Below are 15,695 nucleotides of genomic sequence, written 5' to 3'. Positions count from 1 at the left end.
CAACAGCAATATTTATAGAAATCAACATTGGGACCCATTTGAGGAGAACCAAGTGCTCAAATAAACACAGAACGGCCTCTAGCGGAGACGCAAGTTACTGCAGCCTCTCTTCACGAGCATCCTATCAGATGCTGCGAATGGTACCGAGCACTCAGATAAAGCGTTATAAGAAAGTTACACTTTCTCGAAAATAAATTAGCCACTTAAACATGCAAACGTAGCTTTGGTCATTAATTATAGGTGGCTTGAAATAAAATACAATATGTAGGCTACACGAAGGCATGGTAGAGCCTTCTTCAGTGCCTTTATGAAATAACAGGAATTATTGAATGACTTTGCAAGAAGCCGAACGTCGATACAAAATATCAGGACACCGGCAAATAAAAAGGCACCAAACGGAAGCAGCGGCCGGTCATGAAAATCATAAGTATCTATGTATGTTTATGGAATGTGTTCGTTGGAATGTGGTGCGTTTTTCCCCTCGTGTATAACTCAGAAAAACTCTCTGTGAGGTAACGCAAGCTCGTCCCTTTTTCCTTGCAGCATCTGATTGGAGGAGACGCGTGCTCAGGAATGTCATGAAACTATTTAAATAGCACTTTGTTCTCTATAGTGATAGTTAGATTGACCACTGTAACTACAGCAAAGTAACATTGAGTGCTGTAGATCGCAAATAGAGAGGAAAATCATTTTTTTTAAACGACATTTGATTGACGAATCTTAGGAATTATTTCACTTTTCCCTGGATTTGCTGATGTTTTAAACGCGTTAAAGGTGCGTTTTCCTATTCTTTTTTTTTACACCATTGATTGATCAACCTTTTAAGGTTACGTTTTGCTGAATTTTCTATAACTTATACCTTTATGATTCCAGATTGGTAAAAGAATAATAAGTGACAAAATGAAGTCAAGTGCAATCTTTTTGCTACTGATGCTTTGGAACTGCGAGAGCGCGAGAGTCGCAGGTGAGCGAACTAGACCAACTGATGGCGTTTAGCGTTTGTGAGACCTGCTGTGGTTTATTGTATAACTAGCTGTTACATATTAAAATAATAATTGACAGAGACTTGTAAATTATCGCAAAATAAACTCAAGGGGTCAAGGGGTTTTATGTATGAGTTTATTTTGGCTTTTTATAGGCTACTTTTTGGCTTTCTATATAGTATTATCCCACTTATTTTACGGCTTCTTAACAAAAAAATATTATAATAAAATACTGATTCTGATTCATGAGCGGTCAGTTATATTTATTCAGAACATTTTGACCGCTGAATCAGAATCAAGCATTCCAAAGAGCCTGTGATAAATTCACAAATATACGTTACAGTTTAGTATATTATAATGAGATTTCGTTCACTTCTGAATTCCTGGTAGAAAGTCGAGACGACAACAGTGTTTACGATCTGTTTGAGCTCGTCCAAGTGCCGAGGAAAAACCACGGGGTCACCCTGGTGAAAGGCGACGACCCGTACAGCCCCGCCTACAAGATCCTGAACCCCGACCTGATTCCCCCGGTTCCCGAGAGCGCCTTCAGGGACCTAATCGATTCCATTCATGCCGAGAGAGGATTTCTGCTCCTGGTCAATTTCAAGCAGTTCAAGCACACACGAGGAAGCCTTCTGACCGTGGAGAAGAATGACGGCTCCGGACCCGTTTTCGAAATCGTTTCTAACGGGAAAGCCAACACTCTGGACATTGTGTTTTCCACTGAAAACAAGCAACAGATCGTTTCCATCGAGGAAGCGGATTTGGCGGTGGGACACTGGAAAAACATCACTCTTTTCGTGCAGGAGGACAGGGTTCAGTTCTACGTGGGATGTGAAGAGGTTAACACCGCGGAGCTTGATGCTTCGATCCAGTCGATCCTCACTCAGGAGACCCCAAGTGTGGCGAGCTTGAGGATCGGCAAGGGCGCAGTAAAGGACAGGTTTATGGTGAGTGGACAGGTCACTGTGTGAATCTTGTTGCATGGTAAATGCAGCGAGAAGCATTAATAACTTGTGGATTTTTTAGGGGGTGTTGCAAAACGTGCGCTTTGTGTTCGGAACCACACTGGATGCGATTCTGAGGAATAAAGGATGCCAAAACTGTAAGTGTAATTCCGAAAACATGCATGTGAATCGAGAAGAAAAGATGATAAATGAAATCTCTGTGCCCATGTTTATTAGTTTTCTTAAATATGAATAATATTTAAACAAATGATCTTATTCACTTTTTTAAAAAATAGGCCAAACTACACAGGCCAACAATATTGAGACAGAAAATGATAGAAAATAGATTCGGGCAAAAAAGAAAAAAAAAAAAAAAAAAAGAAGAAGCGCATCACCTCATCATTCCACTTGCATTACATTTTGTGCCAGTGAATGAGCAATAGTAATACAAGATAAAAACTTAAAGCTACCATTCACTGTCATTAGCTTTTCATTAAACTTTTCCATTAGCTCAATCATTTTTATAATAAACTTTAATCCACCTGAATGCCCTTTCCTCTTGCAGCAGTTATGACTGATATCATCACCCTTGACAATCCCATAAATGGATCCAGACCTGCAATCAGGACTGATTACACTGGCCACAAAACAAAAGGTAATCCTTCTTTTTCAGTAATCCATACAGATAAAATGTACAAAATATACACGTAGGTTGAGAACGTCAATGCAATTTTAAACTTTGCAAACTGCATATTTCTCCTATGTAGATCTACAGATGATTTGTGGCTTCTCTTGTGAGGAACTGGCTGGCATGTTCAAGGAACTGAGAGGTCTTGGTGTGGTGGTGCAAGAACTGTCCAAAGAACTCCGCAAAGTGGTGAGGAGAAAAGTTAAACTATATATTGAACTTGTGTAGTGGACATGCTGTAGATTAACACACTCCACATAATCAAACCCCAATGTTTGTTTGGTTTTCCAGATGGACGAGAAAAACGTGCTCATGAATCACATTGGCATTCATGCTGGTGTCTGTATTCACAATGGAATTGTGCACAAAAACAAGGAGGAATGGACGGTGGACGATTGCACAGAGTGCACTTGCCAGGTAAGAACCCAAGACATGTTAGACTCTCAGAGCTGCCTGCTCTGTCATTGAACCACTAATTAGTGTGTTAGCGAGATGAGAGCAATGTCACTGTAGGAGCTATGATACACAGTACTGGTCTTAGTCTTGTCCATTATGGCAGACTTAAGCTGGGTGTATCCATTTCCCTAAACTGCCTAGCCTCTAATTAAAAGTGGGACATGGATGTAACTAAAGGAATACAGTCAACTGAACAAAACCTTATAAACTAAATGTAAAATGATTTGAGTTAAAACATTTTCATGCGTTCAGCCTAGTTTTTCTGCAGTGCCATATCATATCAACACTGAGAAATATTTACATGCCTAATTACACAGACTTAAACACAAACACACTTTACTTAAAACAAAATTGTAATGTTGAATGTGGTGTTGCACTACAGCCAGAGACTATTGTTTTTAATGTCATATGCACTAGTTGTGGCAGATCCTTTAACAAATGATTAATGAGAGTCATTTTGTCAACCGCAGAAATCTGCAACGGTGTGCCGCAAGATTTCGTGTCCCATAATCCCGTGTGCAAACGCCACAGTGCCTGATGGGGAATGCTGCCCTCGTTGTGGAACCCGTAAGTGCAACTGAGCTGCTTCACAACACATTTTAGACACTTGTAATTGAAATTACATTTCAGATTTCCATTTGTTCCATTTGTTTAAAATAAAATCAAAGAATCACAGTTTCCACAAAAATATTTAGCAGCACAACTGTTTTCAATATTACAATAATAATAAAAGTTTTTTATACTTCACAATATTACTCTTTTACTGTATTTTTGATCAAATAAATGCAGCTTTGGAGAGGAAGAGATTTATCCCTAGGCTAAAAGCCATGTGCACAAACTGTAAATGTACAAGTACAAACTTTACTTTAGTGTAAACTTAAACGTATTGAAAAAAGAGCAACATTTTGACTTTTAAAAGCTTTTGTATTGAAAGAGCTGTTGCTACCCAAACATCCACAGTCATTGTTGCGTCACACAATAGACTTCAACCGAAGTTTAACTAAAGAATGGAACACTAGAGCTTTGTGCATCACTGAATCGCTAAATGGCCATAATTGTCTAAATTGGTTAAAGAGAGGTGGAAAATTGGTGCTGTTTGGCAGCGACTCAAAAAAGAAACCGCATTCTCCTCACGTCTTGAGGCCTTGCCATGCATAGCAAGAATTTACATTAATATCAGCCTTAAGTGTTTGAACTTATGGCATAATCAAGGGTGTTTGCAAATACCATTTCCACATTTGGAGAAGGACTCAAAGGTATCCCTGTGCATTAAGTACACTGACATTTCCCCAGCATTCCAACTGCTTAGTTCATGCCAGGGTTCCCTGGAGTGCTCTGTCTCGAGCTGCCCAGGCTAAATTGAGTCCATTAAGGCCCAGTATTAAAAGCTTTTCTCCATTTTGCTGCTTTAGAAAGAAGGAATAGCTCTGCTATTGTCTTGTTTTGCTCTCTCGACAGCGAGCGACTCCGCTGAGGATGGCTGGTCCCCCTGGTCTGAATGGACCCATTGTTCTGTGTCTTGTGGAAGGGGCATTCAGCAGCGCGGCCGCTCTTGCGACCGCATCAATAACAACTGCGAGGGCACGTCGGTGCAGACGAGAGACTGCTACCTCCAGGAGTGTGACAAGCGCTGTGAGTGGTGTCCAACGACTAAAAGCGTCTACAGTTTTTCCTCACAGTCGAGGGGAAAAGTTACAATTTGCATCTTTCATTTTCAACAGTTAAACAAGATGGCAGCTGGAGTCACTGGTCACCCTGGTCCTCCTGCTCGGTCACCTGTGGTGCTGGCGTTATCACTCGCATTCGTCTCTGTAACTCTCCAACACCTCAAATGGATGGCAAAGATTGCCAGGGTGAAGGTCGGCAAACCGAGAGGTGTGAGAAATCACCATGTCCGAGTAAGTGAACGCAGTCCGAAGTAGTGTTTAAAAAAATGTTTAAATTGAAAAATCATTTTTTTTTTAATGTATATTTTTTCATAGTCAATGGTGGCTGGGGACCATGGTCGCCCTGGGACACTTGCTCCGCTACCTGTGGCGGTGGCGTCCAAAATCGTAAGCGTCTTTGCAATGATCCAGCGCCCAAGTATGACGGCAAAGACTGCGTGGGAGACGCAAAAGCCAGCCAGCTTTGCAACAAACAAGCCTGTCCAATTGGTGAGTTATAGTGTCACTCAACCCTTCAGATGGTACTAGTCTGTGTTTCCAAGTTAAGTCAATCACTTATGTGCATTTCCACAGATGGATGTCTTTCAAGTCCATGCTTTGAAGGAGCCCAGTGTACAAGCTTCCCAGATGGCTCCTGGAAATGTGGAAAATGCCCCACAGGATACACTGGCAATGGAATCAACTGCAAGGATATCAATGAGGTGCAGTCAAAAAGTCAAATCAGCTGTCACTTACATTTAAAAGTGTTAAAAAATTATTAGGCCTGGTTTCACAAACAGGGTTCGGATAAAACCAGGATTAGGCCTTAGTTCAATTAGGACATTTAAGTAGCTTTTTATAAATGTGCCTTAGAAAAAAACATTACTGGTGTGTGCATCTTGAGACAAAACAATGGCAGTGACATATTTTAAGATATCTCAGTGCAAGTTCAGTAAATTTCAGTTAAAGGGATAGTTCACTTTGAAATAAAATTTTAGTATGTTTTAGCTTACCTCAAGGGCATCCAAGATGTAGGTGTCTTTTTTTCCACAGTAGTTTCAATTTTGATATTTTTAGGTCAAACCGTTCTTGTCTGTCAGTCATATAATGCAGGTCTATGGTCACTGTCTCAAAGAGCATGCACAGAGTCCAAATTAAAACAATTCCCCATCGTCCAAATTAAACAATTCCTCATCGTAAGTACACATTGATGGCCTAAGACACGAAACAAGCGGTTTGTGTGAGAAAACGAATAGTATTTATATCGTTGTTACCTCTTGAACACAGCCACGTCCAAGTGATCTGAGGGCGCGCGCGCATCCTGGTGTGTAACGTGTACGCAGACTGGTGCATAGATATATACACTAGATGTCGCCTTAAAGACATTCGTTCCAATGAACTGCCGTAGACAAGGCGACATCTAGTGTATATATCTATGTACCAGTCTGCGCACACGTCACACACCAGGATGCGCGCGTGCCCTCAGATCACTTGGACGTGGCTGTGTATAAGAGGTAAAAACTATATAAATACTATTCAAAATTGAAACTACTGCGAAAAAAAAGACACCTACATCTTGGATGCCCTTGAGGTAAGCTAAAACATACCAAAATTTAATTTCAAAGTGAACTATCCCTTTAACACAGTTAACTTTTCAGTTGAAACAGCTCAAACATGGGACTAGGCTTAAGCCTTGTTTTAGGCCTTGCATTGGTTAAAGGTAATAGAAATGTAAAAATAGAGGAAATATCATCCGATATGTATATCCAAAAAAGATATACAAAAGAATAATGAAAAAGAATAATAATTAATATATCATGTATCCCTACTTTTCTAAAAATTCTATTGTTTTTTTCTTTATTTTAAGTATTTATGCTTATGCTCTTATGACTACAATGCATTGGGATGCGAAAATCTCATTATTCATTTTCTCTTCATTACAGTGTGAGGAGGTCCCTGATGCCTGCTTTGAATTTAATGGAGTCCATAGGTGTGAGAACACAGTGCCGGGCTACAACTGCCTGCCATGCCCCACTCGCTACACCGGCCCACAGCCGTTTGGTCGAGGAGTGGAGGACGCTGCTGCCAAGAAACAGGTAAATGAAAGACCACAGATAGATTACAGATTACCAGCGTGCACCTGCTCATGAACTGATTCACGCTGACTGATTCATCTTTGCTGCAGGTGTGCACGCCTCGTAATCCCTGCCTCGATGGAAGCCACGACTGCAATAAGAACGCTCGCTGCAACTACCTGGGCCATTTCTCAGACCCTATGTTCCGCTGTGAGTGCAGACCTGGCTTTGCTGGAAATGGACACATTTGTGGAGAGGACACTGATCTTGATGGCTGGCCTAACGCTGATCTTGTGTGTGTCGAGAACGCAACCTATCACTGCAAAAAGGTTGGCATATAATGGCTTCATTTGTTATTTAAAAAATACAAATAACATCATTGTGGCTATTTTTAATTTTCATACTCTATTCTTTTTGAAGGACAACTGCCCCAATCTTCCCAACTCTGGGCAAGAGGACTACGACAAGGATGGAATCGGCGATGCTTGTGATAGTGATGATGACGACGATGGTATTCCTGATGACAGGGTAAAAAATATAGTTGCAATACTGTCCACTGTATATATTCCACAGATGCTCAATCCAGTCAAGTGAATATTTGTTCATTTTGCACAGTGCATGAATGAAGAGAAAAAGTAAAGCCGTTTGAAATTCAGGCTGAGGTGTGGAAAAAAAGGGCTGTGTAAAGTAAACTCAGTTTCTCTTGGAGACAAACCTCAAATTCCACCGAAGAAGTACCTTTCTGAAAGACCTGCAGTGTATCTTGCTAATCCAATATTATCCTTGGTCCAAATCCTAAAATAAGGCTCGCTTTTATCGTTGCGCTCCTCTAAATAGACCTACACAGCCGCAGCCAAATTACAAGCCTAACATCTAAAAGAAATAACCTTCGTTTGAGAGGGCCCTGTGAAGAGTTGCTTTGCCATATTTCTCCATCTGACGTTCTGAACTGTGGTCTCTTTTAAAATAGGACAACTGCCCACTCATCTTCAACCCAAGACAGTACGACTATGATCGTGATGACGTGGGAGACCGCTGCGATAACTGTCCGTACAACAGTAACCCAGACCAAACTGACACTGACAACAATGGTGAAGGTGACGCCTGTGCTGTGGACATTGATGGAGATGGTACGAAATTGCTCTTTATTTATCCGTGCATGGGCCATTCCTTGACAAACCTGTCAAGAAAATATTCATAATTCACTCCATAATCAAGAAATAAGCGAAATAAACTGCTTTTTTTCATTATCACATTGTCAAGACTCTTTAGCATATTTTACCCCAGCAATTATCAATATCATAATAAATCCTGATTTCTTTAAGTGAAATATGACCTGGATATTTTCTTGACAGGTTTAATGAGAATCCTCTCTTGCTCAGAGATAAATGTCATTCAGTCTTCACCATAATATCATTCTTTTTGACAGGTATTTTGAATGAGAATGATAACTGCCCATATCTATACAATGTCGACCAGAAAGACACTGATCTCGATGGAGTCGGTGACCAGTGTGACAACTGCCCTCTGGAACACAACCCAGATCAGGTATGTAGAAGTATGTGAGACTTAGAACGAGCGTGTGAATATAGCAGGTGTTTTCAAACCATTATATAAATCCACAGAGATCTATGTTCTGTTCAGTTCAGCTGCTAAAAAAATACCCAGAGGGTAGTCTCAGTCTTTACTAAGCTATGTATGGGAGGAGTAAATCCTCTTCTCCTTGAAGCCAAAGCCACACGAGAAAGCAATAGGAGGCTTTTCAGGTACACTCACTAGTGTTCAATTAACCCAAAGGATATGTGGAGGTAAAGAATGGTTATTAGTGAGGAGTGAGAGATTTGCCGTTGGGTTTATGCATGCCCTGTCGGCACTCAATCCCTGCGGATCACACCTGTGCCATGGTTAACTGAAGAGAAGGAATGCACCCCTCCTTTCCTCATTAGACTCTGAAATGTGACTGTGGTAGTGCCAAGCTTTAGGAACATGAGATTACTTTTTGAGAAATCCTACACAGATGGGCCAACTACAACAGAACTTTTTGCCTTTTAGAAAAAGTGGGAACATTTTAATTGAGAAAGCCATAGAGATTCACAGTGGGATTTAGATGCTTACTGATTCTGCGCTCTCGCTCTTAACAGCTCGACTCTGATTCGGACCGTGTTGGAGACAAATGTGACAGCAACCAGGATATCGATGAGGACGGTCACCAAAACAACCTTGACAACTGCCCGTACATCCCCAATGCGAACCAGGCTGACCACGACAAGGATGGTAAAGGAGATGCCTGTGACTACGATGATGATAATGATGGCATCCCTGATGAAAAAGACAACTGCAGATTGGTTTTCAATCCAGATCAACTGGATTCTGATGGTCAGTTTTGCTTCTAAATATTCATAACTATTGCATTTATTAATGTAAAGATTTATACTTACGAGTTTAACTTCTTCATTTGTAGGCAACGGACGTGGCGATGCTTGTAAAGACGACTTTGACCAGGACAATGTCCTAGATATCTATGATGTGTGTCCTGAAAACTTTGACATTAGTGTTACAGACTTCCGCAAATTCCAGATGGTACCTCTGGATCCCAAGGGCACTTCTCAGATTGACCCCAACTGGGTGGTGCGTCACCAAGGAAAAGAACTGGTTCAGACAGTCAACTGCGACCCCGGCATTGCTGTTGGTATGTCTAGTCTTAAAAAAAAAGACAATTTATAGTAAAAAATAAATAAATAAAAATACAATAAATAGAAAAACCTTGCACATCTAAAAAAAATACTGGGCAGTGTTTAAGATATAAAGTAACATCATAAACAGAGAAGAAAAATCCCACAGAACCATAGCTTGCAAAAATGGACAATATTAATGCAACTTTTTGGTCACTATTCATGAACGAAAACTATAATGAAAACAAACTGAAAACATTTTAATCTACTGAAATAGAAATAAAAAATGAATGTACAAAGAGTAAGCAACAGCAAAATTCTGACCTGTTTTTCTAAATTTCTTCAAAGGTTTTGATGAATTCAATGCAGTCGACTTCAGTGGAACATTCTTCATCAACACAGAGAGGGATGATGACTATGCCGGCTTTGTTTTCGGATACCAATCCAGCTCTCGCTTCTATGTGGTCATGTGGAAACAGATCACACAGACCTACTGGTCCAGCACACCTACCAAAGCACAGGGTTACTCAGGGCTATCAATCAAAGTGGTTAATTCCACCACAGGGCCAGGCGAGCATCTGAGGAACGCCCTTTGGCACACCGGAGACACTCCAGGACAGGTACATCTCACATCTCAGGTCACTGTGATGAAATCAGGTTTAAAAAGCTGTCATATGAGTACCAACATTTCTGAACTCAATTCATTTTAGGTGCGCACACTGTGGCATGACCCGAAGAATGTGGGATGGAAGGACTTCACTGCTTACAGATGGCACCTGACTCATAGACCAAGAACTGGACATATGAGGTATATTTTAATTTATATCTCCTGAGGATATATCGTTATTGATTTGGATATTTTAATGTGCTAACAACATTTTCTCTACAAATTTCAGAGTGGTCATGTATGAAGGCAAAAAGATCATGGCAGATTCTGGCAGAATTTATGACAAAACATATGCAGGCGGAAGACTGGGTCTCTTTGTCTTCTCACAAGAGATGGTGTACTTCTCAGACCTCAAATACGAATGCAGAGGTGAGTGTCAACACATCCCATAGGCATCCAAATGAATGCTTACTTTTATTTACACACTCTATAGTATTAACACTTTCTGTCTTTCGCTTCATTTTCAGATGTGTAATTGCACAGTCAGGAAGTTTATCAAAGAATGCACCTTTCCATATAATTATGTATTCCGGGCAAAGTCCAGGGACAGATTTGACGCTACTTGTTCTGCTCGCACACTGGTGGAGTGAGAAAGCAGGAGGTCAATTTTAATGTAATTGTCACTGGCTGGGATAGAAAACAAGTGGCTGCCGATTCAGAATATCTGGACTCCTCCACCATTAGCAGGCAGAGCAGAAGAAAGTCTTCCTCGCTTTGCTTAATTGGGAAGACTGAGATCTCTCTCTGAAAAACCTCATTCGGCTCTGTGTGGGAAGAGCTCCCAACAGACAGCTATGCACTTCAAAACCTTTATTCTCTCTCTCTCTCTCATGTGTTTTCATGCTCTCTTCCTGAAAAGATCTCCAAATTATTGCTACTTAAGAGAGAGCGAAACCCTTTTAAAAAGATTACTATTATAATATTCAGTATTTTATCAAAACCTTAAACCGATTTCTTGACTAGGAAACAAAGCAATGAGAATGTTTTAAGATATTGAAGCAATCAACAAATTGTTAAACAAAATATATATATATATGTTTTTTGCTGACAGTCTAAGCAGGGGATTTTTAAGAGGACCAATCTGTCATTTATTGAATTTTATCTAAATTTCTGTTTGTCTATTTAAAAGTTTTGCTTGGCAGTGGCTCATCTTAAGTATAATGTACATTCATAAAGGTCTGGCAGGAGATAACTCTTGGTTTAGTGGGCATAGTTTTCTCAGGGCTAGATGGTTAAACCATTTTAACAATACATTAGAAATGGCATAATGAAAGTTTGTATGAAGAGCAATTGGACAGACCCAGGATTGAAGATTCTCCGTTACAGGAAATGATTTAGCCACATACGGATACTAGATTACCAAGCACTCTAGCCTTCTTCTCAAATAAAATACAAGGTTTTATTTGAGATGCTAATTTCTAAGGGAAAGTTGAGTTTAAGTCTTTTAGACTTCTATATTTAGCACTTATAAAATGCTTTTCGCGTTTGGCTAGACTGTGCTGTGATTTTGCTTCGAGAAGCACAAGAGAGGGTCTTGCTAAAGATAAGCCTCGTTAAAAAATTTCAACATTTAAAAGAAAATGAAAAAAAAACCTTCATAACCAAGGGCCTGTCCAATACTACTCGTCCAAGGCTTTCCAGTCAAGAACCATTCATCCATCACTTCCAAAGGAGATGATCTTCTGACCTGTTTGCCTTTTCTGTAAGAGAGAGAGATAAAGGAAAACTTTAATGTACAAATATTACCTCATTGCTGTTTTGTAATTTGATCAAACAAAAGCTTTTAAATACTTTTTCCTTTGCTTAAAGAAAACAAATTGGTTGCCTTATTGCTACTGTAGCACAAGTTGTAAATAGTATATAGAACAAACAGCCAGCCCCACATCCCAACGGAAAATAGAGTAAAACGGGAGACAGACATTTTTTTTAGGAATACATTTGCCAGTGCTTCAATGTCCAGTCCTTTTTTTTTTTTTTTTAAGTTGATAAATTATTGCTCTATTTGTTGTCTCTGTTTGTAAGACTGTTTCATATGTGTGTGTAGATAAATGCTATTTAAATAATTTATCATGGAATGCCGCCTGAGAAGGATGCATTTCCATCTGTATAAACAGTTTGCACACTGACGTGAGGATGTTCTGTTCTTCATTGTTTGTATCTTTATTGTGTTGTTATTTTTGTACATTTAGTGATGCTTGACTGTAAACATTTTTACTTAGTTACACAATGCTATTTTTATGTTATAGCAATTATTTTGGTACATACTTCAGAATAATAAACAGATGATAGACATTGTAAAACAGATGTTTATTGGCTGTGGCTGCTTTTTATTACTGCGTGTTTGTGTCTCGTGAGAATTTAGTTGTGCCAAAGCAAGTCTAAATGCCTGAAATCTTCTGTGCATGGCACGAAAGGTCAAAGTGATTATAAAACAAGTTCATAAAGGGTATATTCGGCCCTAACGTGCTTGAGAGCAAACTGCTACATGGCAGAAATACCTTATAAACTCTCAAAATAGATTATGTAGACCAAGGTCAATATTAGTTCCAAGTTGAAGGCTGAGACAAGTCCACCTTCTTTTTCTGAAGACAGGCATACATCTTCAGAAGAAGTGTGGAATGTTACAGCAGCGCCTCTCCTCAGGGTTAATCTTTTAATTCCTCGCTCGCCTGTGGGGAGAGCGTGAACCTCCCTGACCCACTGTGTGGCATTCTGGGTATACTCAACACAGATCTGGCTGATTTAGTGCTCCTCTGACAGGTGCGGGTCTGTAAACACATTCATATCGCACTGGCCAGGGATCAGAGAAGATCTCAGGGTAACGGTGGAGATCCAGAGACAATATGGGCACTAGATTGCAAAATTGGCCTTTGTATTAGTTGTCCAAAATTCCAACAGGCAAAAACTGTTAGAGAGACCTTAATATGATATGTGTATATCATGGAGACGATCTGCTTACTGGGAGGTTTAAGTCTACTTCTAAGTCTGCTTTTTTAGTCGTGTTCCATAACTTTTGTGTTTTCATGGTGGTCAGGCCTCCCATTCATATTTATGACTTAAATAAACGTGCAATAAAAATAATGTTCTTGCTATATGAATAGAAGCTGTAAATTCAAAATGTCTGAGGTACTGTCTGGTTATATATAAATCTTGAGGTTGTTTCTTGAGGCGGTAAAAACAGTAATACTGCTCTGTTCAACAGACAGAGGTTTTAGTTCCTAAGTCTGAATTATTTTTAAATTTAGTGTGTGTGCTGATTTTTTTTGTTTTGTTATAAAACTAGAGATTTGGGCAGTAATTTAGCCTGGTAAATGTCATGGTTTGTTACCAAAATGATCTGTGTGGTTTTTAAATGTGTTGCCATATATACTCAAACATAAATATAAAATATCTGAAAGAAATGAGAGTCTGGGTGTTGTATAAGTAGCATCAGAGAGAACATCGTAGTTTGCAATACAGTTTTGGGTCTATATACAAATGTTTCATTTTTTTTTACATCTCTTATGCTCACCTTGGCTGCATTTATTGGTTCAAAAATACAGCAAAAACAGTAATACTGTAAAATATTACAATTTAAAATAACTGTTTTCTATTTTAACATATTTTAAAATGTGATTTATTCCTGTGATGGCAAAGCATCATTACTCCAGTCTTCTGATTTGCTGCTCAAGAAACATTTCTTATTATCAATGGTGAAAGCTATGTTGTGCTGCTTAATATTTTTGTGGAAACCACGATACATTGTGTGACACTTATTCTGAACAGAAAGCTACAGCTATTGTGGCTTTACTGTGGTAATTTTGACCAGTTAGCATCTAACAATAGGAAAAGTGTGATGCCATTCTTACATCTGTAATGTCAATTTTCATTCTCAGTTGAACAATATGAAACCACTGTGCATAGTGCACAGCATCCCATATGTTTATTTAGAGTGTGCAATAGCATGAAATGTCTATTTCAAGGTGAACGTCTACTGTAAACTGTCTGTGACAAAAAGGAAGCCAGAGACTAATAATTTACTATTCATTAGGGCACTGGCACAAGATGAGAGGCCGTGCGGGAAGTTGAAAGGAAGTAGCTCTAGCTTTTAATTTCCTGCAGTGAGCGCGCCTGCTAACTCATGGTTAAAGCAGATCCTGTAATTCATGCAGCTCCCACCACTTTACTGTATCAGACAGCAACAAACAGATCAAATCACTGGCAAAGCTACATTACATGTCAAAATAAAACAGCACATGATGAATTATGACTTTCATGCTTATTTTCATCAAAGTGAAAGTTGCAGGAAAAGTATATGAACTCTTGGATTTACATTGGATGTGGATATTGTATTATTAATTGGTCATAACATTTGATCTGATCTCCAAATATAGATCACAATAACAGACAAATACAATCTGCTTAAAGCTAGGGTAGGTAATCCTGTTCAGAAACACTTTTTTTTATACTGGGTGAAATGGTCCTTCCATCCTGAGAGTAGTCAATACATTATGTGTTCAGAAAAAGGAATGAAAACAATCAGACCTCTGTAGCAGCTGCAGGACAGTAAAAACTCTGACCAATCACTGCCACTCGGTCCGAGTGTAAAGAACCATTCAGATGCCTTCAGAGCCAGGAGGAGTGTCTTAGCAGTGTCAATCAAGTTCGCGTACGCGCTGATCGCCCCTCTCTTGCACAGCGCGTACCGTCATTCAAAATCAAGATTGCCGGTGTGCCGAGCAGCTGTGCTAATGGCGGACAAACAACCAAAACTACCAATTTCTCGAGTGGAACCTGCTCATACAACAAAGACAGGTAAACGGAAAAAGACCGATGACGATAAACAAGCCCGTCGGAGCCCATTGACTCAGTGTTAAAACTCTAGCCGCATAACATACAGATAAAATGTCACGCACTGTGCAAAGCAACAATTGAAACCTGCTAATTCACTGGCTTATCATGTTGCTAAAATAATGTACTAGCAAACCTTATTTAGCATTACATATCGCTAGAATAATTATTTACATAGGCCAGGCCAGTCAATGTAAAGCATTTCGTCCCTACCAGTGAATGTGCCATAACTGTTTATCCGTCATCATCGGTGACCCTGCATGTTTACAAGCCTGCGCGTTCACGGCAGGCTCCGCTGTGGGGGGAACTTTACATAACAAAATACATGTTTAACAGCTAGTAGGCCTAACGTTATATGTTATGAATCTTACATGAAATTCATCTTCATCACAGTGCAACTAATGGAAATGGAAAAACGTGTATCAGTGCAACCTGTTTTTAGCTTTGCCTTATAGTTATAACTAGCTCGTTAGCGAATCAAAAAATATATATTTTAAACTTTACCAATATCGATATGATAGCTTGATAGTGAGTAGGCTACTAAAATACATCTTATTTGTTTATATTCATAATGATAAAGTTAGATTTTTTTATTACATGTGATTCTGACATGATGCTACATGCACTGCGCTCCTTCCTCTCCGCTCATCTCAGGTAAATAATGCGTCTTCCAGCTCAGCTGTCGGAGTCGCGCGTTCATGTGTTTTGGGGGCGTGGCTTTGGAAGGACCC

The 15,695-nt window shown here is 39.6% G+C and overlaps 1 protein-coding gene across 2 annotated transcripts; it reads left to right on the top strand.

Annotated features, from left to right (window-relative positions):
- Positions 1-410: 410 nt before the first annotated feature.
- thbs1b (thrombospondin 1b) lies at positions 411-12,436 on the top strand. Of its 2 annotated transcripts, none has more exons than XM_081378272.1 (23): positions 411-774; positions 874-964; positions 1,374-1,933; positions 2,013-2,088; positions 2,499-2,585; positions 2,698-2,807; positions 2,910-3,035; positions 3,545-3,641; positions 4,533-4,706; positions 4,796-4,972; positions 5,057-5,230; positions 5,315-5,442; positions 6,664-6,816; positions 6,906-7,124; positions 7,216-7,323; positions 7,766-7,925; positions 8,225-8,343; positions 8,937-9,171; positions 9,257-9,484; positions 9,816-10,087; positions 10,178-10,275; positions 10,364-10,503; positions 10,602-12,436. In XM_081378272.1, the coding sequence occupies exons 2-23, from the start codon at positions 901-903 to the stop codon at positions 10,607-10,609; spliced, it is 3,513 nt and encodes a 1,170-aa protein (XP_081234398.1). In that variant the 5' UTR covers positions 411-774; positions 874-900; the 3' UTR covers positions 10,610-12,436. The 2 variants fall into 2 exon arrangements, with proteins under 2 accessions (XP_081234398.1, XP_081234397.1); XM_081378271.1 differs by having other exon boundaries at positions 2,496-2,585.
- The last annotated feature ends 3,259 nt before the right edge of the window (positions 12,437-15,695 follow it).

This window comes from Scardinius erythrophthalmus, assembly GCF_964197995.2.
Source record: "Scardinius erythrophthalmus genome assembly, chromosome: 11".
NCBI lineage: Eukaryota > Metazoa > Chordata > Actinopteri > Cypriniformes > Leuciscidae > Scardinius > Scardinius erythrophthalmus.
Note: the sequence above shows the minus strand (reverse complement) of the source record. Positions and strands in the feature narration are given on the sequence as shown.

Coding starts and splice junctions, on each gene's coding strand:
- thbs1b (XM_081378271.1), top strand. CDS start 901: ATGAAGTCAAGTGCAATCTTTTTGCTACTGATGCTTTGGAACTGCGAG. Junction 4,707..4,795: donor CCAGGAGTGTGACAAGCGCT/GTGAGTGGTGTC, acceptor CATTTTCAACAG/TTAAACAAGATGGCAGCTGG. Junction 5,443..6,663: donor ACTGCAAGGATATCAATGAG/GTGCAGTCAAAA, acceptor TCTTCATTACAG/TGTGAGGAGGTCCCTGATGC.